The sequence below is a fragment of the Giraffa tippelskirchi genome, chromosome 9 (genome assembly GCF_054371585.1).
Source record: "Giraffa tippelskirchi isolate mGirTip1 chromosome 9, T2T-mGirTip1v1.2.pri, whole genome shotgun sequence".
Lineage (NCBI taxonomy): Eukaryota > Metazoa > Chordata > Mammalia > Artiodactyla > Giraffidae > Giraffa > Giraffa tippelskirchi.
The window spans coordinates 46,320,288-46,348,057 of NC_137283.1; the positions used below are offsets into that span (position 1 = coordinate 46,320,288).

Here is a 27,770-nt window from a genome sequence, read left to right on the forward strand (position 1 = left end):
CTGTCCATGGGATCATCCAGGCGAGAATATGGAGCGGGTGCCATTTCCCCAGGGGATCTTTCTGACCCAGGGATCAAACCTCTGTCTACTGGGTCTCCTGCACTGGCAAGCAAATTCTTTACCACTGAGAAACCCCAGCGAAGCCCCAGGACAGCCCTCTAAGGTATTAATTTGGCTCTCAGTCAGTCAGTTCAGTCGCTCAGTCATGTCCGACTCTTTGTGACCCCATGGACTGCAGCACGCCAGGCTTCCCTGTTCATCACCAACTCCCGGAGCTTACTCAAACTCATGTCCATTGAGTCGGTGATGCCATCCAACCATCTCATCCTCTGTCGTCCCCTTCTCCTGCTGCCTTCACTCTTTCCCAGCATCAGGGTCTTTTCAAATGAGTCAGTTTTTTGCATCAGGTGGCTAAAGTATTGGAGTTTCAGCTTCGGCATCAGCCCTTCCAATGAATATTCAAGACTGATTTCCTTTAGGATGGACTGGTTGAATCTTGCAGTCCAAGGGACTCTCAAGAATCTTCTCCAACACCACAGTTCAAAAGCATCAATTCTTTGGTGCTCAGCTTTGTTTATAGTCCAACTCTCACATCCATACATGACTACTGGAAAAAACATACCCTTGACTAGACAGACCTTTGTTGGCAAAGTAATGTCTGTGCTTTTTAATATGCTGTCTAGGTTGGTCACAACTTTTCTTTCAAGGAGTAAGCGTCTTTTAATTGGTGCAGTCACCATCTGCAGTGATTTTGGAGCCCCCCAAAATAAAATCTGTCACTGTTTCCACTGTTTCCCCATCTATTTGCCATGAAGTGATAGGACCAGATGTCATGATCTCCCTTTTCTGAATGTTGAGTTTTGAGCCAACTTTTTCACTCTCCTCTTTCACTTTCATCAAGAGGCTCTTTAGTTCTTCTTTGCTTTCTGCCATAAGGGTGGTGTCCTCTGCATATCTGAAGTTATTGATATTTCTCCCAGCAATCTTGATTCCAGCTTGTGCTTCATCCAGTCCAGCTCTAAGAGACCCAAAACTTAGCTAAAGCAATGGGATAAAGTTTCAAATAATTGAGTGCACCACCTTCTGGCACAACTGCGTATTTTATATCCAAGAACTCTGGATCTGGCAGCTGTAATTATCTACAAAAATGGTAAAATCTCAGAAAGACAATCTGGACTTACAGTGGCTGATATGAGAAAGGTTCTAGTTAGACAAGAGCATTTGTTTAAGAAGTGCATTTGAAAGCAAGGGTTCCCAAATCAAGCAAACAGAATGGGATACCTATTTTAATTGCTATGCAGAAAGCTCCAAAAGCCTTCAAGATTCCATAATACCTTCACTGAGAGACTCATGGCTAATGAAAAATTAAAGACACAGAGGCACCTAAAAGAAAAGGCTATATAGGATTGATGCAACTTTGCTCCCCTCTGTCCTCCTTTACTTGGGTATTCATTCTAGTAATTCTCTGTCTGATTTGTCTTTTCACTCTGAAGAGACTACAAGTCCGTAAACAGAAGTCCGCCAAGTTAGTGGCCTATAGATGTCCTCATATCCACCCTCAAAGGAGGGCCCCTGTGTGAGCCCCTCCCAGTGTTGGTGGGACTCCTGAGAGATTTTCTAGTAAAGCTATTTTATTTCCTTAAATAGCCTAGGGGAAATTAAAATTAATAGATAACCTTAAGAAATTCTGGTAGATACTGGGGACTCAAGGTGGGATCCTGGGAGAACTGGTAAACCCAGTGAACAGTGAGAATGCTAACCAGATTCAGCTCTCCTGAATCTCTCTCTGTAGTGTCCAGACAAGCCAGGCAGGGGAGTGGGGAAGGAGACACTTGATGTTGTACCTGCCTTTACTGTTTGTCCTGGCTGAAAATTAACAAGATTTATTTGAAAGGACTTTCCCCCACCCCCTGCCCCAAGTTAGCTCTTTGACCAAACACTGGCCAAAGTGGAAGTTAATATTCAGAGCCTGATAAGAATTTTTTTGGTGGAGGAGGGGGGCTTCTCTAAGCTAAATGTACACAGAGGGAAAGAAAAAACTGAACAAGCAAAAAAATCTTCTGAAGCCTTTGTGGAAGGATTTACTAAAACATTTCAAAGACAGATAGCTGTAAGTCTAGAAATAGGAATCTTTTTGATTTCTTTCTTAGTTGAAGATTTTCTCCCTGATACAAAGAAGCAAATTGAGAAAAATGTAGTTGTATGGTGGGGGCGGGGGGGGAGTGGTCAATCAATAATGTCATTTAAGTTACAACCCAATCCCCTGAAGAATTAAAAACAACTGTCCTTACCTTACAAATTTTTGCACAGCCAGAAATGCAGCTTCAGAAACAATTAAAATTGACCTGTCCTTTTTAACCAGTCCTCAAACCTGCCCTCAGTTCAATTCAGTTCAGTCGCTCAGTCGTGTCCGACTCTTTGCGACCACATGAACCACAGCATGCCAGGCCTCCCTGTCTATCACCAACTCCTGGAGTTTACTCAAACTCATGTCCACTGAGTCAGTGACGCCATCCAGCCATCTCATCCTCTGTCATCCCCTTCTCCTCCTGCCTTCAGTCTTTCCCAGCATCAGGGTCTTTTCAAATGAGTCAGTTCTTCACATCAGGTGACCGAAGTATTGGAGTTTCAGCTTCAACATCAGTCCTTCCAATGAATATTCAAGACTGATTTCCTTTAGGATGGACTGGTTAGATCTCCATGCAGTCTAAGGGACTCTCAACAATCTTCTCCAATACCACAGTTCAAAAGCCATCAATTCTTCGGTGCTCAGCTTAATTTATAGTCCAACTCTCACATCTATACATGACTACTGGAAAAAACATACCCTTGACTAGACAGACCTTTGTTGGCAAAGTAATGTCTGTGCTTTTTAATATGCTGTCTAGGTTGGTCACAACTTTTCTTTCAAGGAGTAAGCGTCTTTTAATTGGTGCAGTCACCATCTGCAGTGATTTTGGAGCCCCCCAAAATAAAATCTGTCACTGTTTCCACTGTTTCCCCATCTATTTGCCATGAAGTGATAGGACCAGATGTCATGATCTCCCTTTTCTGAATGTTGAGTTTTGAGCCAACTTTTTCACTCTCCTCTTTCACTTTCATCAAGAGGCTCTTTAGTTCTTCTTTGCTTTCTGCCATAAGGGTGGTGTCCTCTGCATATCTGAGGTTATTGATATTTCTCCTGGAAATCTTGATTCCAGCTTGCGCTTTCTCCAGCCTGGCATTTCGCCTGATGTACTCTGCATGTAAGTTAAACAAGCAGGGTGACAATATACAGCCTTGGCATACTCTTTTCCCGATTTGGAACCAGTCTGTTATTCCATGTCCAGTTCTAACTGTTGCTTCCTGACCTGCATACAGATTTCTCAGGAGGCAGGTCAGGTGGTCTGGTATTCCCATCTCTTTCACAATTTCCACCAGCTTGTGGTGATCCACACAGTCAAAGGCTTTGGCATAATCAATAAAGCAGAAATAGATGTTTTTTCTGGAACTCTCTTGCTTTTTCGATAATCCAATGGATGTTGGCAATTTGATCTCTGGTTCTTCTGCCTTTTCTAAATCCAGCTTGAACATCTGGAAGTTCACGGTTCACATACTGTTGAAGCCTGGCTTGGAGAATTTTGACCATTACTTTGCTAGCATGTGAGAGGAGTGCAATTGTGTGGTAGTTTGAGCATTCTTTGGCACTGCCTTTCTTTGGGATTGGAATGAAAACTGACCTCGTCCAGTCCTGTGGCCACTGCTGAGTTTTCCAAATTTGCTGGTATATTGAGTGCAGCACTTCCACAGCATCATCTTTTAGGATTTGAAATAGCTCAACTGGAATTCCATCACCTCCACTAGCTTTGTTCCTAGTGATGCTTCCTAAGGCCCACTTGACTTCGCATTCCCGGATGTCTGGTTCTAGGTGAGTGATCATACCATCGTGGTTATCTGGGTCATGAAGATCTTTTTTGTATAGTTCTTCTGTGTATTCTTGCCACCTCTTCTTAATATCTTCTGTTTCTGTTAGGTCCATACCATTTCTGTCCTTTATTGTGGCCATCTTTGCATGAAATATTCCCTTGGTAGCTCTAATTTTCTTGAAGAAATCTCTAGTCTTTCCCATTCTATTGTTTTCCTCTATTTCTTTGCATTGATCACTGAGGAAGGCTTTATTTCTCCTTGCTATTCTTTGGAACTCTGCATTCAAATGGGTCTATCTTTCCTTTTCTTCTTTGCCTTTCACTTCTCTTCTTTTCACAGCTATTTGAAAGTCCTCCTCAGACAGCCATTTTGCTTTTTTGCTTTTCTTTTTCTTGAGGATGGTCTTGACCCCTGTCTCCTGTACAGTGTCACAGACCTGCCCTATTTTATCTCTAAAAGCTGAACCTAACAAACAAAAGTCTTTGGAGGAATTTTCATTTCCCCTGTGCCTTTGAGATGTAAATGTCCTTATCTGGTCTTCTCCAGAACTCTTATTGAGGTCATCTCTTTGAAATCGAAACTTCAAAGACATAATTCTTATCAGAAGGAAACAAAAGGGGAAAAGTTTATTTGGAATTTAGGCAAATGAAAAATCTTAAGTGTCTTCTCCACAAATATTAGTAAAAAGCTTTAACCATTTGAGCAGGTAACCTTAACTTATTCCATCTGCCAAAGACACAATTTGGATCCAGTTTCTTCTATAACTAGTGAATTTTGTAATTTTGCACCTGATTCATGGCTAAAATTTTAGAACAAAAGCTATAAGCTCTCTGTTTGCATCAGTCTGTATGTTGATGTGTGTTTCCATATATATGTTGTAGATGTGTGGTTTTTTTCTTACTTTCAGGAAGCATTGCCAAAATAATTTGTTTTAAAATTCTGTTTAATTGGCTTAAAGAAAATTAAGTATATTGACTGAAGAAAATGCACAAAAATCTAAAAGATTTTAAAATAAAAAAATTTTATTTTTCACTGTGCTTGGTCATTGTTGCTATGTGGGGATTTTCTCTAGTTGCAGAGAGCAGGGACTACTCTAGTTGTGGTGCACGTACTTCTCATTGCAGTGGCTTCTTCTTGTTGCAGAGCACGGGCTCTAGGCACGTGGGCTTAGTAGTCATGAAGCACAGGCCTAGTTTCTCCGAAGCATGTGGGATCTTCCCAGATCAGGTATCTAACCCATATCTCCTGCACTGGCAGGTGGATTCTTTACCACTTAGCCACCAGGGAAGCCTCTTTTAATTGAGATTTATTCAGGGACTCTTACTGTGGACCATAGCCTGGAAGACATCCTCTCAGCTCTGAGGAACTGCCCTCATGAGGTAAGGGAGGAGCCAGGATACACAGTTTTCTGCTGGAAAAAAAAGATATGTAGTCTAACATCAAAAGATTATGGATAATTCGGCCTTCCCTGGCAGTCCAGTGGTTAAGACTCTTAGCTGGGGGCACGGGTTCCATCCCGGGCTGGGAAACTAAGATCCCACATGCTGCACAGTGCAGCAAAAAAAAAAAAAGAGAGACTATAAGATCTTTTTATTTTACTAACTTGAAATATTTTTAGTATTTATTTTTTATTATCATTTATTTATTTGGCTGTGCCGGGTCTTAGTTGTAATAACCGGATTTTTAGTTGTGGCATGTGAACTATTAGCTGCAACCTGCAGGATCTAGTGTCCTGACCAGGGATCAAATGTGTGCCCCCGTGCACTGGGAGCATAGAGTGTTGTTGTAGAGAAGAGCCAATTCTGACTGCAAAGTGGATCTGTCTCTTTGACTTTAACCTTTGTTTTTCATCACTTTTGCTATTGTGTGCCATGTCACTTTAGTCGTGTCTGCCTTAGTGATCCTACAGGCTGTAGCCCACCAGGCTTTTCTGTCCGTGGGAATTCTCCAAGCAAGAATACTGGAATGGGTTGCCATACCCTGTTCCAGGGGATCTTCCTTGGCCAGGGATCAATCCCACATCTGTTAGGTCCCCTGCATTGCCAGTTGGGATCTTTACTTTCAGCTTTATGATGCTGAAGCTCCAATACTTTGGCCACCTGGTGTGAAAGCCAACTCATTAGAGAAGACCCTGATACTGGGAATGATTGAAGGCAGGAGGAGAAGGGGATGACAAAGGGTGAGATGGTTGGATGGCATCACCAGTTCAATGGACATAAGTTTGAGCAAGCTCCAGGAGATGGTGAAGGACAGGGAAGGCTGATGTGTTTCAATCCATGGGCTCACAAAGAGTCGGACACGAATGAGCAACTGAACAACCAAGATGCTGGCCATTCCAGGAGATATTTGCAAGATAATGGTTTTTACTTCTTCAACTCCTCCCCATCTTTGTTCTATACAAGAACCTGGCATCCAGACCTGGACAAGTCTGCCGTCTTCTCTGCCTTTTGGAATAAAGTTGTATTCCTTGCCTTTACACCTCATCTCTCTGTTAACTGGCCTGTCAGTGCAGTTAGCACGTGGAGCTTGGACTCTGTAACAGTCTTAGCCACTGGACCACCACGGAAGTTCTTGGATTTTGTTTTTTTAACAAAAACAAAAATGGCTTCTCAGGTGGCCGCTAGTGGTAAAGAACCCACCTGCCAATGCAGGTTAGACCTTAAGAGACATGGGTTTGAGCACTGGGTCGGGAAGATCCCATGAAGGACCCACTCCAGTATTCCTGCCTGGATAATCCCATGGACAGAGGAGCCTGGTGGGCTGCAGTCCATAGAGTCGCACAGAGTGAGTCACAACTGAAGCACGAATGTGCTATATTATGCATTCTCAAGAGGGGCAATATCAATCCCATCCCCCCCCCAAAATTTGGGAAAAATTAGCCAAAAAAACCCCACCTTACACTTCAATCGGATTTTAGGACCTTAAGAAAGACACTCTGGGGTTGTAAGCAAAAACACACAGACACATTTACAATTTTAACTTTTTTTAGTTAAATGTCTTAGGAAAGGGAGATACTGGCTGGAACAAATGAAAAATTCTTTTGGCAGCTTTGAGCTTTCACAGGCAGGCCATTAAGGTGAGCCAGTCCTTAAGCCGTGCCTTAAATTGTTAGAAACCATATCAAAATTTGGTCAAGTCACTTAGTGCAGGGGTTTGAATGGAGTCCTTCTGAATATCTTTTGCAGTTCTCAATATGCAAGCTGAATTATTAGCAGCGAAGTGTACTGATATCTCCAATTTTGCAATGCACAAAAAATTAAGACGGACTGCTGTATGTATACGTTAACTATCATGTGATAAAGTAAATATAACAAATGTTACTTGTAGAATCTAGGCTGTCCTCAGTCCCCCAATAGAACGTGAGTTCCTGGAAGGCAGGGACTTCTTCGGTATGGTACAGGGCAAACAGTCAGTAAATATGTATTTGTGGAGGAAATACCTGCAAAGCTTTTAAGGCAAATAAACGCTCACTAAGAGGAAGCGTTAATGATTCTATTGTTGCAGGCAACCCGGAAGTTCCTCAGTAGAAAGGCCGAGGGTGCGCGCGCAGATCTGGCGCGGTCGCTCTGGCCGCTAGTCGCCTCAGTTCTGTGGTAGGTCCTCCAGGCTGCAGAGCATGCGCAGGGCTGCGCCCTCTGGGATCGCTATGGCAGCGGCGTCGCGGTGGGTCGGGCTTCCGCTCTGGCGCCCCGGCCAGGGCGCCTCAGCGGCCGCGGGTACCACATCCTTTTGGGCATGAGCGGAGTCTCCCGCCACCGCTCGCCGCCCCGCCCGCCTCTGCCACCGCATCTCGACTGTGGGTCCGCGCCAGGATCATGCCCCTGACCGCCTACTGCTACCTGCGTGTCGTAGGCAGGGGCAGCTACGGGGAGGTGACGCTTGTGAGGCACCGGCGGGACGGCAGGCAGGTCGGCGGAGCTGGGGCCCGGCAAGGGACGGGGGCAGGCAGGGGTTTGCCGAAGGCGCCGTCCAAGGGCTGGGCCCCGCTTGTGTGAAGGGAGACGCACCTCGGATGGTACTTCAGACCATCAAGACTAGGACAGCCCTTCCTGTCGTATGCGCCCCGAACTCCCTGGCATTCTCTTTGTAGTCGTAGTTGGCTTTCTTAATCTGCACACTTTCCCCCACTCTGGTTAGTTCAGTGAGAGCATCCATCCCCAGAACCTAAAGGCAAGTATTCCTGACAAGTATTGCTCTTTCTTCTTGTCTCAGCTTTTTGTAAGGCCCCTTCAGACAGCCATTTTGCCTTTTTGCATCTCTTTTTCTTGGGGATGGTCTTGATCCCTGCCTCTTGTACAATGTCACAAACCTCTGTCCACAGTTCTTCAGACATTCTTGTCTATCAGATCTAATCCCTTGACTCTATTTTTGCACTGTGTACTCATAGGGAGTTTGACTTAGGTCATACCTGAATGGTCTAGTGGTTGTCCCTACTTTCTTCAATTTAAGTCTGAATTTGGCAATAAGGAGTTCATGATCTGAGCCACAGTGAGCTCCCGGTCTTATTTTTGCTAACAGTATAGAGCTTCTCCATCTTTGGCTGCAAAGAATATAATCAATTTGATTTCTGTGTTGGCCATTTGGTGATGTCCATGGGTAGAGTCTTCTCTTGTATTGTTGGAAGAGGGTGTTTGCTATGACCAGTGTGTTCTCTTGGCAAAACTCTGTTAGCCTTTGACCCACTTCATTTTGTACTACAAGGCCAAATTTGCCTGTTACTCCAGATATTTCTTGACTTCCTACTTTTGCATTCCAGTCCCCTATAATGAAAAGGACATCTTTTTTGGGTGTTAGTTCTAGAAGATCTTGTAGGTCTTCATAGATATGGTCAACTTCAGCTTCTTCAGCGTTACTTGGATTACCGTGATACTGAATAGTTTGCCTTGGAAATGAACAGAGATCATTCTGTCATTTTTGAGATTGCGTCCAAATACTGCATTTCAGACTCTTGTTGACTATGATGGCTACACCATTTCTTCTAAGGGATTCTTGTCTACTGTGGTAGATATAATGGTCATCTGAGTTAAAATCACCCATTCCAGTCCATTTTAGTACGCTGATTCCTAAAGTGTTGATGTTCACTCTTACCATCTCCTGATGTAAAAAGTCAAAATGATTGTCTGAGGAGGCCTTACAAATAGCTTGAAAAGAAGAGAAGTGAAAGGCAAAGGAGAAAAGGAAAGATAGACCCATTTGAATGCAGAGTTCCAAAGAATAACAAGGAGAAATAAAGCCTTCCTCAATGATCAATGCAAAGAAATAGAGGAAAACAATAGAATGGGAAAGACTAGAGATTTCTTCAAGAAAATTAGTGATACCAAGGGAAGATTTCATGCAAAGATGGCCACAATAAAGGACAGAAATGGTATGGACCTAACAGAAACAGAAGATATTAAGAAGAGGTGGCAAGAATACACAGAAGAACTATACAAAAAAGATCTTCATGACCCAGATAACCACAATGGTATGATCACTCACCTAGAACAAGACATCCAGTAATGCGAAGTCAAGTGGGCCTTAGGAAGCATCACTCGGAACAAAGCTAGTGGAGGTGATGGAATTCCAGTTGAGCTATTTCAAATCCTAAAAGATGATGCTGTGGAAGTGCTGAACTCAATATACCAGCAAATTTGGAAAACTCAGCAGTGGCCACAGGAGTGGACGAGGTCAGTTTTCATTCCAATCCCAAAGAAAGGCAATACCAAAGAATGCTCAAACTACCACACAATTGCACTCCTCTCACATGCTAGCAAAGTAATGGTCAAAATTCTCCAAGCCAGGCTTCAACAGTATGTGAACTGTGAACTTCTAGATGTTCAAGCTGGATTTAGAAAAGGCAGAGGAACCAGAGATCAAATTCCAACATCCGTTGGATTATCGAAAAAGCAAGAGAGTTCCAGAAAAACATCTATTTCTGCTTTATTGATTATGCCAAAGCCTTTGACTTGCGGATCACAACAAACTGTGGAAAATTTTTCAAGAGATAGGAATACCAGACCACCTGACCTGCCTCCTGAGAAATCTGTATGCAGGTCAAGAAACAACAGTTAGAACCGGACATGGAACAATAGACTGGTTCCAAATCGGGAAAGGAGTACGTCAAGGCTGTATATTGTCACCCTGCTTGTTTAACTTACATGCAGAGTACATCAGGCGAAATGCCAGGCTGGATGAAGCACAAGCTGGAATCAGGATTTCCGGGAGAAATATCAATAACCTCAGGTATGCAGATAACACTACCCTTATGGCAGAAAGCAAAGAACTAAAAAGCCTCTTGATGAAAGTGAAAGAGGAGAGTGAAAATGTTGGCTCAAAACTCAACATTCAGAAAACGAAGATCATGGCATCTGGTCCCATCACTTCATGGCAAATAGATGGGGAAACAGTGGAAAGAGTGAGAGACTTTATTTTGGGGGGCTCCAAAATCACTGCAGGTGGTGACTGCAGCCATGAAATTAAAAGATGCTTGCTCCTTGGAAGAAAAGTTATGACCAACCTAGACAGCATATTAAAAAGTAGAGACATTACTTTGTCTACAGAGGTCTGTCTAGTCAAGGCTATGGTTTTTCCAGCAGTCATGTATGGATGTGAGAGTTGGACTATGAAGAATCTGAGCACCAAAGAATTGATGCTTTTGAACTGTGGTGTTGGAGAAGATTCTTGAGAGTCTCTTAGACTGCACGGAGATCCAACCAGTCCATCTTAAAGGAAGTCAGTCCTGAATATTCATTGGAAGGACTGATGTTGAAGCTGAAACTCCAATACTTTGGTCACCTGATGTGAAGAACTGACTCATTTGAAAAGACCCTGATGCTGGGAATGATTGAAGGCAGGAGGAGGAGACGACAGAAGACTCGATGGTTGGATGGCATCACTGACTCAATGGACATGAGTTTGAATAAGCTCCAGGAGTTGGTAATGGACAGGGATGCCTGGCTTGCTGGAGTCCATGGGGTCACAAAGAGTCGGACATGACTGAGCGACTAAACTGAACTGATTTCTCTTTCAGTGATGGTCTCCATACTCCATCTGACCTGGAGACCACCGAACCCTCAAAATTCAGCTTGTTACCTTTCCTCCGAACCTGCTCTCCCGGTCCCCATTCCAGGGAGGAGCACCACCAACTATCCCATCGCCCAAGGTGGACACCTGGGAGTCATTCTAGGATCCCCCTTTCCCTTCCCTCATTCCCACTGCCTTATTTGTCTGTCCACTAAGTCAGCTGGCCTCTTTTCACCTCAACAGGTACCTTTCCTGTCCAGGACATCATTATCTCTAGTTAAGCTGTGGCCATAGCCTCCAGCTTGTCCTCCCTGCCATTATACTTGCCCTTCTCCAATTCATCACTTTCATTGCAGTCTCAATGATCATTCTAAAACGTGCCTCTAATGTTGTACTTTATCCCATTACCCTCAGGATAATGAACCAGTTCTTTAATGTGGTTTATAAAAAAGGTGAGCATATAATGTATTGGGATAAACTGGGACAATTTGAAAACTGAAAGGGGGCACCATTAATAATTACAGCAGGACAATGTGACTACCCCAGACAAACTGGGAGGAGATGTCCCCATAAGTATAAGATCCTCTTGCCTATTTTGCCTTGTTTCAGATGCTGGTCACTCTGCCTGGAACACCAGTGCAGGCATAAGAGATTTATTCATTGGGCAATGAGGAGTGGGGATTTTTTGAGCTGAGGATGCGATACTGGCAGTAATAATAGCATGTCATGTTTGTAGGAGGAACTTAGAGGTTAAAGAATCTCTACTACAGATTTTATGATTGATTCAGTGGTATATTAATGTGGACTCAATTTTAGCCACTAATGAAATTATAAAATGCAGATGGAAAGTGTAAATTTTTTTGTGACCCCATACCCTGCTCTAAGTCTAACCTGTAAAAAGTATCATTAAAGATAACAAATGTTTTCCCCAATTTAGTGCTTTGTGAATAATAAATAGGTTATGTAGCAGTCTCCACAAGGTTGTTTTTGAGGACACTCAGGAGACCCCTTAAATATGTTTGAATCTGTAATACTGTATGTTTGTTTCCATATTGTAAAAACATGTGTTTTCTTTGCAGTATGTCATCAAAAAGCTGAACCTCCGAAATGCCTCCCGTCGAGAGCGGCAAGCTGCTGAACAGGAAGCTCAGCTCTTGTCTCAGCTGAAGCACCCCAACATTGTCACCTACAAGGAGTCGTGGGAGGGTGGGGATGGTTTACTGTACATCGTCATGGGCTTCTGTGAAGGAGGTGATCTGTACCGAAAGCTCAAAGAGCAGAAAGGGAGGCTTCTGCCTGAGAATCAGGTGGTGGAGTGGTTTGTTCAGATTGCCATGGCTCTGCAGGTACTGTCGGGACTCAGAGCATTCCACTTGCTCCAAGGTGACAGAAGGATGGCTGGGGGGATTTTAGGGAAATGATTCCCCAGATTTATTCATGAAAAAAAAGAAAAAACATTTAAAAACTCCATTTATAATGTATACCTAGTCCCTTTTGCTTTAGCATTGGAATATTTCTGAATAAGTTAATACTATATTGAAGCAGACATGGATTTTATCTGATGGCCGAGGAAGATAGTTCTCTATTCATTTAAATATTATAGCAAAATCCATTTTAAGGGCCCTTAATTGAGAAAAACCAAAGAATGACCATGTTTGTTATCTGTTGGTCAGCTGCATCATACTGAATGGTGGTTGAGCTAATTAATGTGCCTAAACTGTGGGGCTTTGGGCTTTAACCCTGCTGTGGCAGTTAGTAGAAATGTGAAACATGTTTGTGTTTTAATATACATATTTTCAAAAGTGAGACTGTTCATGAAATATCACTCTGGGACTAGTCTGACTTGTCCAGAATTTACTGTGTTTAAATATAAGTTTTTTCCCTCTAAATAAAAGTGATGTTATAGTTGAAAATGTTATTAACCTGAAGTTTTCATGAGCCTGAGAGGAATGCACATCTAACTTTGTCTAAGTTGTCTTTCTACCTTCAGTGGCAGTTTGAAAGCATGCTTTTTAACTGGGTCCATATAATGCTAGGTTACCGGTATGACTCTCAAGGCACCAGGGAAAAATTGTGAAAGAAGTTGGGCAAATTAATGCATAGAACTTAATTTCTTACTTTGGAAAGTTGTAAATTAGACCTTTGGTTTAGAGACTATAAAGCAATAGTGTTTTGATGTGTAGGTAACTAAGGCTTTTGAACTTACACAATTATTGATGGTATGTAAGAAATCAAAAATTAGTTGACAAGTGTATTTATATTGAATACAATGTTCTTTTTCTTCAGTATTTACATGAAAAACACATCCTCCACCGAGATCTAAAAACCCAAAATGTCTTCCTGACAAGAACAAATATCATCAAAGTGGGTGACCTCGGAATTGCCCGAGTGCTTGAGAACCACTGTGATATGGCTAGTACCCTCATTGGCACACCGTACTATATGAGCCCTGAATTGTTTTCAAACAAACCCTACAACTACAAGGTAGGATTGGGCTGTTTCTGCCAGCTCACCTCATCTCTAAGGCACTATTCATAATTTTAGAATCCATCAGAATTTTAAGTCAGAAGAATTCTCTGTGAATTAATTTAAGGAAAATGTCTTGTTTTTTCTAAAGAGGAAAATGTAAATAAGGCATTCTGATATTTCACCATTTACTTTTTTTTTTTTTTCTAGTCTGATGTTTGGGCTCTGGGATGCTGTGTTTATGAAATGGCCACCCTGAAGCATGCTTTCAATGCAAAAGACATGAATTCTTTAGTTTATCGGATTATTGAAGGAAAGGTAAAGAATATTTTGGAACTAATTGTTTGTAATATACAGAGCAAGGTTAATTTAATCTAACTTTGAAAGTAGCTACTGGTAAAAGGGGTAATTGGGTGGATAGTTAAGAATGGTGTGTCCCATGTGTGGGGAAGGTTGAACTATAGGAGAAGGAACTTATCTTTCCTTGATATTAATTTAAGGTGACTGAGTGACTCTGAAGAATTGGCTTCTTGAAAACCGCAACCTTATAGCCATAGGATGTGCAGATGCCCTGAGGCTATGGGTAGTGTCTCCTAAGTACCTTATGGATAAATGAACCCCATTTACAATGAGTCTACTCTGTCTGAACTTGTTGTTCCTTTGATAATCATCACAGTCACTAGCAACTAGTTTAAAAATTGTAGAAAACATTGTTTATGATAGATGCTAGAGTGACAAATTTTTTATATGAATTTCATGAGACTGGTTACTGTCTGCAGTGTCAGGCATCCACACAACCTTTAAGTTTTGAGGCTATGAATCACTTACTGATTTTAATATTACACCAAGACACATTTAATGTTTTAATTTGAAAAAAAATAAAAAAACACATAAAAAGTAAAATTTGCTTTTTACTTCCACTACTTAATACTTAATAATTCCACTACTTAAACAACCAAAAAGGAAAGGGGTGAAATTCCTCTGTTGTCATCCATTTCCATTCCTTGGAGATAACCATTGGTGACCATTTTGTTGCATAGACTTCCTGGCTTTCCCTGTCTTTATACAGACTTTGCTCTGGGTGTGTATGTTTAAAAAAGTAACTGAAGTGAAATCAGGCGACACACACTGTTGTACACAACCTGCTTTTCTGACTTAACATATGAGACATATGAGGGACATCTTTCCAGATTGGTATCTGTAAGTCTTTTATTTTTTTAAAGGCTACCTGGTATGTTATTAGGAGAGTATGGGACTTCTGAGGTGGCACTGATGGTAAAGAATCCACCTGCCAATGCAGGAGATGCACGAGACTCAGGTTTAATCTCTGGATCCGAAAGATTCCCTGGAGTAGGAAATGGCAACTCACTGCAGTATTCTTGCCTGGGAAGTCCCATGGACAGAAGAGCCTGGTGGGCTACAGTCTGTGGGGTCGCAAAGAGTTGGACATGGCTGAGCACACGCGCGCGCGCGCGTGCACACACACACACACACCATACTCTTCCCCAAGTACCCTATGGATGGCCGTTTACGTTGTTTCCAGTCATTCACTACTAAAAGAACAACACTGAAGTGGATATCTGGCATCTAAATCTTTAGGAACTCATGCTCTTGTTTATAAAGGAGACAGTCCTCAAATGGAGTTGCTGGTTTGAAAGATAAATTTTATAATCATACAACTTGCTGTTATAACCAAGATGCCAGGTCAGCTTCCTGTAAACTAATATGCTGGTTATTTTCTGCTCCTGTGGATAATGATTTTAAAAAATGTACATTGGGAAATCTCTACCATCTTTTACTTTTCTTAAGACTGTTAGTCATCCTTGTGGTTTGATTTCTCTTTATAGCTGCCACCAATGCCAAAAGATTACAGCCCAGAGCTGGCAGAACTGATAAGAACTATGCTGAGCAAAAGACCTGAAGAAAGACCTTCTGTGAGGAGCGTCTTGAGGCAGCCTTACATAAAGCGCCAAATATCCTTGTTTCTAGAGGCCACAAAGGCGTAAGATATTTCCCTTGCAAATAGCTGGGCTAAATGGAATAAAAGAGGGTGGTTTTTATAATTTTCACGTGTGAGAATTTATGGTGAGTTTTTTAAAAACATGAAGTAGAATTGCATGATTAGAACAAGTGCTAAGATTTGCTTAATTGGTAAACTTAGAAATCTGGAAAATCATTGGAGGAATCACTTTCATATTCCTCTGAGGGTTCCAAGGCATATTGAGTATGAGTCCTTTAAAAGGATGTATGTTTTACAAATCATGTTAAAATGACAGATCATCTAAGAAGCATATTACATTATGTGCTGTGTAAGATAATAGTCACATTTAAAAAATAGTACTTAAATTTCATAAGCTTTTATAAGGTTCCTTCTTCGCTCATATAGAATTCTTTGACTTGCAGGTCCTACCTTCGCTAAATAGCTCTTCCAGGATCTAAGACTTAGAGCTGGACAAGACCTTCATAGTCTGTGCCTTTTGACTTGTTGATTGGGAGGCAATGTTAGAGAGGCCCCAGGGAATAAAGGAGGATCATATTTTTGTTTGCATTGCCTATAATTTACCACCAGCAGACCTTTGGCCTTCTGTACCTTTGGTCTCATGCTCTCCTTGATTCTCCAAAGGTTTAGCTCCATTGTAAAACAGTTGGGGATATTATTCCTGTAAACATTTATTCTGCAAGTCAAGGCTGAGTATACCAATCATTTTTACTTTTAAACTTGGCAAAGCAGTTGTGTGTTATTACAAACGTGAAACTTGAAGATGGAAATAATCCTGGTATTTCTAATTGTGAGGCACTTTTTCATAGATGCAAAATTTTAGAACAATGTTTCATTTACAGAAAAGTTGCAGAGAGTTTCTGTATAACCCTCACTCAGTTTCCCCTGTCAACATCTTATATTACCATGGTACGTTTGTCAGAACTGAGAAAACATCAGTACCTGCTGTTGACTAAACTACAGACTTTATTTGGATTTCACCAGTTTTTCTACTAATGTCCTTCTTTTTGCTTCAGGATCCAGTCCAACATACCATATTACTCCTCATTTCTCTTTAGTCAACTTAGGTCTTTGACAGTTTCTTAGTTTCTTTGTAATTCATGGCCTTCATTGTTCTTGGAGATTACTGGTCAAGTGTTTTGTTGAATGCTCCCTGGTTTTTAGAAGACTCTTTTCCACAAAAGGAGCAGTTATATGGGAATTCCCTAGCAGTCCAGTGGTTAGGATTCCAAACGTCCACTGCAGGAGGCCCAGGTTCTATCCTTTGTCGGGGAACTAAGATCTCGCAAGCTGTGTGGTGTGGCCAAAAAAGAAAAGAAGGAAAAAAAAAAAAGGAGAAGTTCTATAAAGGGGTTGTAACATGTATGCACATTTCCTCACATATACAGAAACCTTTAAACTTCATTGTATTAATAATAACTTTTTCTTCTTTCTTCCTCATAAAGAAAAACGTCCAAAAATAATATTAAAAATGGTGACTCTAAATCCAAGCCTGTGGCTGCAGTGGTTCCTGGAAGGGCTGAATTAAGTCATGAAGTAGTTCCCCTTCAACCACACTCTTCTGAGAGCTCCAAGACATATGTAATGGTATGTCTCTTTTTAAAGGATATGTGTTCTAGAAATTATTAAAATGATAGGTTACCTAAGCTAGTTATTCTATGTGAAATGATTAAGTTTCATTAGATTTATGTTAATTTTATAGTGTAAAGAAGGAATACTGGGGAAGTAATCAAATGCCTATTATTAATAAAGTGTTTGTGGAGTCAGTGCTGTAATAACTTTAAGAAGGTTTTTTTAATTGAGGTGAAATTTATATAAAATAAAGTTAACCATTTTACAGTGAACAGTTAATTGCATTCATTATATTCACAGTTCTGTGTAGCCATCACCTCTGTCTCGTTCCAAAACTGTTTCACCGCCCCAGAAGGAGACCCCGCACTCATTGTCACTGCTCATTCCCTGCTCCGTCCAGTCCCTATAAAACACCAGTGTGTTTTCTGTTTGTATGGGTTTGCCTGTTCTGAATATTTGATATAGATGGAATCATACAATATGTAAACTTTTGTGCCTGGCTTCTTTCACTTAGCATGTTTTTGAAATTCATCAAGGTAGCATATATCAATACTTCATTTATTTTTATGTCTGAGTAATACTCCATTGTATTTGTATACCACAATTTGTTTATCCATTCATTCATTGGTAGATATTGGGTTCTTTTCATCTCTTGGCTATTGCTGTGAACACTTGTGTACAATATTTGTTTGAGTATCTGTTTTTAATTCTTTTGGGTATAATATCTAGGAAAGGAATTGCTGGGTCATATGGTAATCTGATGTTTAACTTTTTGAGGAATGACCATACTGTTTTTCCTTAGTGTTTCATTTCACATTTTTACCAGCAATTCCTGAGAAATCCAATTTCTCTTCAACTTCACCAACTCTTGTTATTTTCTATTTTTCCAATTCTAGCCATCCTAGTGGATGTGAAGTGGTATGTTATTGTAATTTTGATTTGCCCTTGACTAATGATATAGAACTTTTTGGCCATTTGAAAGCCTTTTTTGGAGAAATATCTACTAAGTCCAATTAATAGACTTTTTTTTAATTGGACTTTTTTTTTTTATGGTTGAGTCCTAAGAGTTCTTTCTATAGTATGGATACTAGACCCTCATCAGATATATGATTTAGAAATATTTCCTTCTGTTCTGTAGGTTGTCCTTTCACTATCTTGATAATATCCTCTTTTGCACAAATGTTTTCAATTTTGATGAAGTCTAATATATTTGTTTTTTTCTTTTGTTGCCCATACTCATATCTAAGAATCCCTTGCCAAATCCAAGGTCATGAAGATATATGCCTGCGTTTTCTTACAGGATTGTTATAGTTTTAGCTCTTATATATTTACATATCGATCCATTCACAATTTTGTATTATCGAAAAATATTTGTTGTTTAGTTGCTAAGTTGTGTCCAACTCTTTGTGACCCCATGGACTGTAGCCCACCAGGCTCCTCTGTCCATGGGATTTTCCAGGCAAGAATACTCGAGTGGGTTGCTATTTCCTTCTCCAGGGGATTTTCCCAACCCAGGGATCAAACCCACGTCTCCTGCATATGTAATGTAAAATTTGCCATTTATACCATTTTTAACCAACTACTTTCATTTTGTACCATTTTAAAGCATACAATTCAGTAGTCTTAATTACATTCACAATGTTGTGCTGCCGTTCACCATATCTTCCAAAACCTTTCATCTTTCCAAACAGAACCTCTGTACCAATTAAGGTGTAATGTGTTGCTCCCTGTTGCTCCTACTCCCACACTCTGGTAACCCTGGCAGACAGAAACCTACTTTCTGTCTCTGAATTTGCTATTTTAGGTGCCTCATATAAATGGATGGCAACCCACTCCAGTATTCTTGCCTGGACAATCCAGGGACAGGGGAGCCTAGTGGGCTGCCATCTCTGGGGTCGCACAGAGTTGGACACGACTGAAGCAACTTAGCAGCATATAAATGGAATCATACACATTTTTTCCTCTGTGTCTAGCTCCTAGTTTATTCCACTTAGCAAATTTTCAAAGATTATTCATATTGTAGCATGTTATCAGAACTTCATTCCTTTCTATGGCTTTATAATATTCCATTATATGTATACACCATATTTATTTAATCATTCACCTGCTAACGGCCACTTGGATTGTTTCATCTTTTTGCCATTGTGAATACTGCTGCTATAAACATTGGTGTAGAAATAGCCGTTTGAGTCCATACTTTTAGTTCTTGGGGCATATACCTTGGAGTGGGATTGTTGGGCCTTATGATTATTCCATGTTTAACTTCCTGAGGAACTTGCAGCACCATTTTGAGTTAAATTTTTTAAAGTTGGAAGCATGTTTTCACTCAGGGTGAAGACAAATGTTTGTTCCAGGAGAAACCTGTAGTCATTGGCCCCTTGAAGATACCCGCAAGTCTGAAAGACCACACCTACAAACCAGACATAAGCAATGCTGCAGACTCGCTAGCCACAATCAGTAGCGTGAATATTGACATCTTACCTACAAAGAGGAGGAACTCAATGAATGACGGCTTAGTTGAAGAGAATCCACCAAGACCCCTAGATGCCTCTAATGAACTGGAAGGTAAATGTAATATTTCTCAAGTGAAGGAGATGTTGCAGAACAGTAAATCCAGTGCTCCACCTGGAAACCGAGTTCCCACGTCGTCCTCTCACTGTGTCGCTGGAGAAAGGAATGACCCGATGAAGCCTCTGCAGCCCCTAAGCAAAGACCAAAATTTACCAGAAGACCAGGTGAGTGACACGCACGAGGTGTTGGTTTCAGAGAGAGGCGTGAGCAGTGCGGTTACAAAGATGTGTGTTGTGTTCTTGTGCTTTTAGGAAAATCTGTTATTTCCATGTAAGAGTTTAAATGTAACAACCAAAGGATAGGACCTGAGGAATTCTTAGATCCCTTCTTTGCCCTGGGATAGGGTACTTGCAATTCTCTATTAATGTGTTTTTTCCCTATTTCTGCATCATTCATCGTTAGTCTTCCAAGTGAATGGGTAACTGTGGGTAGGAAGAAAGCCAGAATGTGGGATCTTAGTTCCCTGATTGGCGATTGAACATGTGTCCCTTGAACTGGGAGGCAGACTCTCAACCATTGGGCCACCAGGAAAGTCCCAGTCTTGTACTTTTTGTGTTAAATTCTGATTCTATTGTAAATGGAATTGTTTTCATAATTTCATTTTCATAGTGTACATTGCTTGGTATAGAAATATTATTAATTTTATATATTAAATTTTTATCCTACAGACTTGCTTGACTCATTTATTGGTTTAATAACCTTTTAATAATGTATTTCTTAGAATTTTCTGAATACAATATCACATCTACAAATTGAAATCCTTTTTCCTTTTTAATCTGTATTTCTTACTTTCTTTTTTCTTGTCTAATTGCCCTGGCTAGAACCTCTAGTACATTGTTGAATAGAATTGATAAGAATTAATATCCTTGTTTTGTTCCTGATAGATGTGAGCCTTTAGAGGACAGGGTTTTTTTGTTTTGTTTGACAGAATTTCATGTCTGGCATTTCTTTTTTGTTGTTGTTGTTATTGTTGTTGATAACAGTGGAAAACTTTTTTTTCAAGGCCAATTGGATTTCATGGAAAAACTCCTTAATTCATTTGAACAGTTACTCTTGTATGTGTAAGCTTTAAATATTCTATACTTAATACCAGCAGAGAAACATTTATTTCACTTTTAAGAATTAAATTACTCATTTTTTATTATCTGGTCCCTGTTGGCTCAGATGGTAGAGTCTGCCTGCAATGCAGGAGACCATGGTTCGATCCCTAGTTTGGGAAAATCACCTGGAGAAGTGAATGACTGCCCACTCCAGTATTCTTGCCTAGAGAATTCCATGGACAGGGGAGCCTGGTGGTCTACAGTCCATAGGGTCACTAAGAGTCAGACCCAACTGAGTGATTAACACGTAACATTCTTAAACCGTTTAGCTAGCATATCACATTGTTCCTTTTTCTTTCTAAAATGTACCACATAGTGGGCTTTTTGATAAAAATGTGTTGATTAAATCACATTTGATTACCATTGTCCATCTTCTTGAAAACTTGGATATTCTGATAGTTAAAAATTAATGTAAGAAGCTATTTTATTTTAATGTTTGGCTTCTCAAACCAGCTATCCAAATAAAACACCAAGTCCTTGGTGATCTTTATAATTTAAAAGTTAATTTATTTTATCTTTACTACTACTAGAAATTGCTCCTGATTTCTGAGCATCTAATATGTGCTAGATACAGTCTTAAGTACTATAGTGCCCAGTCGCCTCTAATCCTCCAATATTCACGTTATCGGTGTGAAGCATTGTACCCATTTGTAGATGAGGAAACGAAGGATCAGAGAGATGTGACTCCATCTAAATCCAAACTCATAGTGTTTTCATGGTGTTTATAGAGGACATCCACATAAATAATGTTTACTTGGGAAGTATGTGTATATTAAAAACATTTGTTAGTTTTCTGAATAGAAAATCTATTAAAAGTTATAAAAAGATTTTTTAAAAACTAAATTGAACATTGGAAGTTTCAGGTTATGACAATCTGAGTAATTTAACGGAAAAAATTACTTTTATTTGGGAAAAGAGAAGAAAACCCAGAATACATAGATAACTGATGCCAACATTTTGCCTTTGCCTGTCAACACTGAAAATAAGCACTCATTTTGAGAAAGACAGTTCCTGCTTTCATTTTTAATTTTAAAAATAGATATGGAGGGTTTGGCCAATTAGGAGTTCAAAAGACTGTTTCACTATTCTACTTTGGTTTTTTGTTTGTTTGTTTATGTCATTTTCCTATTTTTAAGGATCAAGTTGCTGATGAATGTGTTACAGGAAAACAGGACAGAATCCACCCAGCTTTACAGCCACACAGCTCTGGGCCTGAACCTTCCCAGTCTCGGCAGCGGCGGCAGAAGAAAAGAGAACACGCTGGGCACAGTGGGGAAAAGGGACAGGTCAGCAGACATCTCTTCGGAATAAGTCACTGTGCTGCTGCTTGTGAAACAGATCTTAGGAAGCTCCATTTCTGTTTAGAATGATGTGCCAAAAAGGTACATATAAAATCTGAGGAACATACGGAGAAAGGTAGAAATGCTAAGTATTAATTATTAAATGTCAGTGAGTTGGAAGCAAAGAATTTTACCTTCTCCAGCAATGATGGACAGTTCATTTTGAGAGTTAAAGGAACAGGCTGACGAAGATAAATCTCTGATTCCTCCTATGTCATGTTAATGAATAGTTTCTCCCTCCACTTCTGCATGAGATCATGTCACCCTCTCATTTCTGGAAGTAACTTTCACAGGCACCCTCTCTGTATAGTTTCTTAAGTGGTCATTCACTTTTGGCTGAGTTTCTTTCCCCCCAAAATTCAATGTTTTAAAGTTCTGAGAGGGAATCACTGACAAATACATAAATGTACCCATGGGGGACCTTTGCAGGTGGATAGTAGATGAAATTTATAATCTCCCCCTCTTTGTTAATTATTTAAGTTCCAAGAGACTCCACCTTGCCTTTTGCCTTCTCTTCCCACTGGTGGAAAAGTGGAATCCACATCAACACAAAAAGATGCTGAAAACCAAAGTAGAGTGGTCACTGGATCTGTGAACAATTCAAGGGGCAATGAGATAGCATCATCAAAGGTTTGTGAGAGTATATGTTGGATTTTTTCCAAAACCCTTATTATAAAGCTTTTTGGTTGTAAAAACCCTGCTTATATTGTGAGGTTTTATATTACAACATCTTAGGACTACTTTTTGTCAAACACTGGAAAGTGCAAATTTGTGATTCTCAATAGAAGCTTTGATTGAACTGGACAGATTCTATCATTCCAGACCTGGTCACTTCTAGTTAATTAAGGAGACCAAGTGGATTCTGAGTGTAGGAAAGCAGAATTCCCATTTCCCCTTAGACAAATGAGTTCTTCCTAGAAATGAGGGCTCTGATCATCCTAGCAAGTAGTTGTAACCCTGATGTGAACTAGTTTCAAATGGACACTCCAGACTTCCCTTCACGGAAGTAGTCCAGTAGTTAAGAGTCAGCCTGCCAATGTGGGGGACATGGATTTGATCCCTGATCCGGGAAGATTCCACATGCCATGGGGCAGGTAAGCCTGTGTGCCACAACTACTGAAGCCCATGCACCTCTGTGCCACAACAGTTGAAGCTTGTGGGCCCTAGAACCTGTACTCTCTGCAGCAAGAGAAGCCACTGCAGTGAGAAGCCTGTGTAACACAACTAGAGAGTAGCCCCCGCTCACTGCAGCTAGAGAAAAACCCGCACAGCAATGAAGGCCCATCACAGCCAAAGATACATACCTATATGAACTAATTTTTAAAAATGAAAAAAAGGGACACTCCTTAAAGGTTTGTGCTGTGCCTTTTCCTGTAGTGCTGGATGATATGTCATATATTGTAGGTATTATAAGAAGAGTGAATAGGGAAAACTTCCCTGGTAGTCCAGTGGTTAAGACTCCATGCGTCCAATGCAGGACGTGCAGGTTTGATTCCCGTTCAGGGAACTTAGATCCTGCATGCTGTGTGGTGTGGCCCCAAAAAAGAAAAAAGGATAGTGAGTAGGAATGGAAGTAACTCTTAACTTTCTTTAAAAGGACCGGCCATTATCAGCAAGAGAGAGGAGGCGGCTGAAGCAGTCACAGGAAGAGATCTTCCCCTCAGGTAAAGTTATTCTGTTTCCTTCATCTATTGGAGGCTATTGGTGTGGCTCACAGACACAGCACTGGACTGATTGTGAGGTGTTAGGAATTTTCAGTATCAATAATCCATTTGGGAAACCAATTCAGAAGAAGTTTTTGAAATTTTCTAGTCAAGCCTTTTAAAAAATCAGCATAGTGTTGGATCTGGAACTTGTGTTATTAAAAGGAGGAAGGATACTAAAAAGAGAGCAAGAGGGCTTTGAATGGCAGTAACGCCTGGGAAATTTCAGACAGGAAAGCAATCAAGCAGGAGTTTAATGTGTTTCCATGTTTAGAGTCTGTTGGTCAAAGAGGTGCTCTCTTCTCAGGAACAGAGAGAGGAAGCCAGGAGAATGGTGCTGCCTTGGGCTGAGGGCTGTGATCATTCCTATTACTCTTAGCTAAAGACAACATATTCTAGCAGTTTTCATTTATTGAATGCTGACAGTGTCTCAAGCATTATGATAAGCATTTTGAGGGCATTATCTCTTTTCATATTTTTCAGCTGAGGAGACTGAGGGTCAGAGGGGTTAAGTAACTTGTCCAAGGTCATGGCACTTGTAGACCTGGAGCTGAGATTTGAGCTGAGGTGTCCCCAGCACCAGAATGATGATGAATATGCTGTCTGAGTTCCTTTAGGCTGGCCCTTGCTGGGGTATCTTCCATACCCCAGTACAAAGCCCTTTTCTGTTGAGGCCAGCCCACCCCAAAGAACTGCTGGGGGTGGTCACTTTTTCAGGCCCTACAGTGAGGAGAGTGTCTCTGGGTCCAGCGGGACCAGCGAAACCACAGGAAGGCCACCTCAGCCCTGCTCGATGGTCATCTTCCGACTGCGGTGTTGCTCAGGTACATTACATAGTCCCAATGGAAAAGATGGACATGTCTACATCTGGCAAGCCTAATATGGTAAACCTCATATGTGCCGGCTCTATTTCTGAAACAGTGCTACTTAAGCTACATCTTTCACACTTCCTCTAATAAGGAAAAGAACTGATCAATAATAATTAAAATAATTTTTTTTGCTTCATTAAGGGTTTGAATTTTTCAGGCACTCTTGTAAACACCTGGCAGCCTAGTTAATATCTTTCTTAGGTAGTCTTTTAAATAGTACTTCCAAATGGCTACTACTCGACAACACTTTACTTATACTGCTCTGATAATACACCATACGACCTGGCCAGATTTTATTCTCACTAGCTGATTCTTCCCTTTGTTTCCCGTTTGTGTTGAAGTGCCTTCATTTTTGGCCCAGGGATGATATAGGAGCACCATCTGGTGGCAGAATCTGTAATTGCAATCCACATTCACTTTTCTGTGTGATAATTCATACCCTGGGTATAATTATTCAATTTTCTGTATTCCAGTTTTTGACATTATTTCTAGGAGCATATAATTACTTTGTTTTTAAAAAGGAAACTTCCTGTCCTTTAATGATATTTTTTCCTTTAACAATAATCTATGATTTAGTTGTTTCATTAATTAAGATAGTCCTTTCTATTTTCCAAAGTTGTAACATTTGTGCATAATTATATCTGGTCTTCCTTTTAGGCATTTAACAAAGAGTCTCATATGTGAGCAAACTGAGGTTACTTTTAATTTAAGTGGCATTCTGTCTTGTTTAAATTACTAACATTCCTTATGGTACCAGCCCTCTGCTTAGAAGTTGAAACACTGGAATTGTTTGTCCCCTCTCCTCTGGAAAGGAAGTTTTTTCACAGCTTAGACTTTCTAGGAACTTACAAAACTTCACCTTGATGTTCTTTAGGGTTTGCTTATGAACTTCATGGGTGAACTAGGACATGATTTGGTAAAGTAACTTCAATTTTTATGTCCAGTAGTTCTACTGTTATTGAACCTAGGTGCGCATTGTGTCTAGACATTGCATCTAAGACTGTTTCATGTATTACATTCTGGTTGTGTTGTCATGTGAAATTTTGTTTTTCCAAACATTAATAGGAAAGGAAGCTCACCCATTGTCTCTCTGAGGATGAGTTAAGTTCTTCTACAAGTTCAACTGATAAATCAGATGGGGATTCCAGGGAAGGGTAAGTTCTTATCTTTTTATCTCCCTTTATAAATTGCTTCTATTTGAATTCATTTTATTTTTAATTTAAAAATTTTTTATTGATGTATAGTTAATTTACAATATTCTGTTAATCTCTGATGTACAGCAAAGTCACTCAGTTATACACATGTATATTCTTTTTCATATTCTTTTCCACTATGGTTTAGCACAGGAATGGACTATAGTTTCCTGTGCTAGACAGTACTAACTTGTTTATCCATCCTATATATAATAGTCTATATCTGCTAATCTCGGATTCCTAGTCCTTCCCTCCCACACCCCCTGCCCCTGTGGCAACCACAAGTCTGTTCTCCCTGTCTTTGAGTCTGTTTCTGTTTCATGGGTATGTTCATTTGTGTCATATTTAGGTTTCACAAGTAAGTGATGTCGTGTGGTATTTGTCTTTCTCTTTTGACTTACTTCACGTAGTATGATAAGCCATTTATATTGCTGCAAATGGCATTATTTCATTCTTTTTAATGGCTTAGTAACTATCTTGCATCTTTTTTGTCTATTCATCTCTCAGTGGACATCTAGATTGTTTCCACGCCTTAGCTATTGTAAACAGTGCTGCTGTGAATGTAAGGGTACATGTATCTTTTTGAATGATAGTTTTGTCTAGGTATATGCCTAGGAGTGGGATTGTTGGATCATATGGCAACTCTTTTTAGTTTTTTGAGGAACCTCCGTACTGTTTTCCACAGTGGCTGCACCAGTTTACATTCCTACCAACAGTGTAAGAGAGTTCCCTTTTCTCTACACCCTCTCCAACATTTATTATATGTAGACTTTTTAATGATGGCCATTCTGACTGGTGTTAGGTGGTATCATAGCTTTGATTTGCATTTCTGTAATAATTAGCAATGATGAACATCTTTTCATATGGCTGTTGACCATCTGTATCCCTTCTTTAAAGAAATGTCTATTTCAGTCTTCTATCCATTTTTCTATTGGGTTTTGTTGTTGTTATTGAATTGTGTGAGCTGTTTATGTATTTTGGAATTTAATCCCTTGTTGGTCACATTGTTCGCAAATATTTTCCCTCCAATCTGTAGGTAATCTTTTCTTCTTTTTTTATGGTTTCCTTTGATGTGCAAAAGCTTATAAGTTTGCTTAAGTCTCATTTGTTTTGAATTCATTTTAAATGTACATTTATAACAGCATTCAGACCTATAGTACTGTCATTAATAATGTTGTAAATGGTTTTTGGTATATGCTGGGACTAAAGTTCTCTTTCAGTGAACACATCTGATTTTCTTTCAGAATTCTTATAAAATGTCTTTTTAGATCTGTGGGTTTAGCTTTTATCAATTTGGCCGTTATTTTCATCACTTTGGCCATTGTTTCTTCACATATTTTTTGGCCTCCCTCCTGCCCTCCTGAGGATGCTACATGTATATTAGAGTAGGCGATGGACAGAGAGGCCTGGCGTGCTGCAGTCCACGGGGTCGCAAAGAGTCAGACACGGCTGAGTGAACTGAACTGAACTGAAAGTTATCCCACAGCTCACTGATGATGTTCCTTTTTTTTTAGACTTTTTTCTCTGTCCCCCGCTCCCCCCCCCCCCTTTTTTTTGGTCATGCCACTTGGCTTGTGGGATCTGAGTTCCCTAACCAGGGATTGAACCTGCACCCTTGGCAGTGAAAGCACAGTGTCCTGACCACTGGACTACCAGGAATTCCCATCTGTTCCATTTTTTATAGATGCTATTGCTCTCTCTTTTAAGTTTACTAATCTTTTCTTCTGCGGTATCTAATTTGTTAATCCCATCCTATGTATTCAACACATTGTACTTACCATTTGTAGTTCAGTTTGGGTCTTATTTATATCTTCATTGCCTTTCCTTAACATGCTAATGCTTCCTCTATGTTGGTCATATGGAATATATTTTTAATAACCTCTTTAATGTCCTTTGTTTACTAATTGTCACTTGTGTCACTTTTGGATCTGTTGCTGTTAATTGATTTTTTTTCTTCACAATTGTGTGCTGTTTTCCTGCTTTGCATATCTGGTATTTTTGACTCGATTCCAGACATTGTTAATTTTATCCCTCAGGTGCTGATATTTT

General features: G+C 40.2%; 1 protein-coding gene across 24 annotated transcripts in view; it reads left to right on the plus strand.

Annotated features, from left to right (window-relative positions):
• The first annotated feature begins 7,536 nt into the window (after positions 1-7,536).
• Positions 7,537-27,770, plus strand: part of NEK4 (NIMA related kinase 4) — a 35,137-nt gene continuing 14,903 nt past the window's right edge. For 5 of the 24 annotated variants that reach the window (XR_014064052.1, XR_014064051.1, XM_081525115.1 and 2 more), the window contains exons 1-12: positions 7,537-7,814; positions 11,988-12,254; positions 13,195-13,392; positions 13,585-13,692; positions 15,222-15,376; positions 16,819-16,960; positions 19,276-19,680; positions 21,753-21,902; positions 22,437-22,586; positions 23,554-23,620; positions 24,377-24,483; positions 25,594-25,682. Coding sequence is in view for 22 of the 24 variants with exons in the window: in XM_081525115.1 (XP_081381241.1) it covers positions 7,722-7,814; positions 11,988-12,254; positions 13,195-13,392; positions 13,585-13,692; positions 15,222-15,376; positions 16,819-16,960; positions 19,276-19,680; positions 21,753-21,902; positions 22,437-22,586; positions 23,554-23,620; positions 24,377-24,483; positions 25,594-25,682 (1,931 nt within the window). In the remaining 2 variants the exon portion in view is untranslated. Of the gene's footprint in view, positions 7,815-11,322; positions 11,361-11,987; positions 12,292-13,194; positions 13,393-13,584; positions 13,693-15,221; positions 15,377-16,818; positions 16,961-19,275; positions 19,681-21,752; positions 21,939-22,436; positions 22,587-23,553; positions 23,621-24,376; positions 24,484-25,593; positions 25,683-27,770 lie in introns of all 24 variants that reach the window. The other 19 variants (XM_081525118.1, XM_081525112.1, XM_081525119.1 and 16 more) reach the window with 13 other exon arrangements.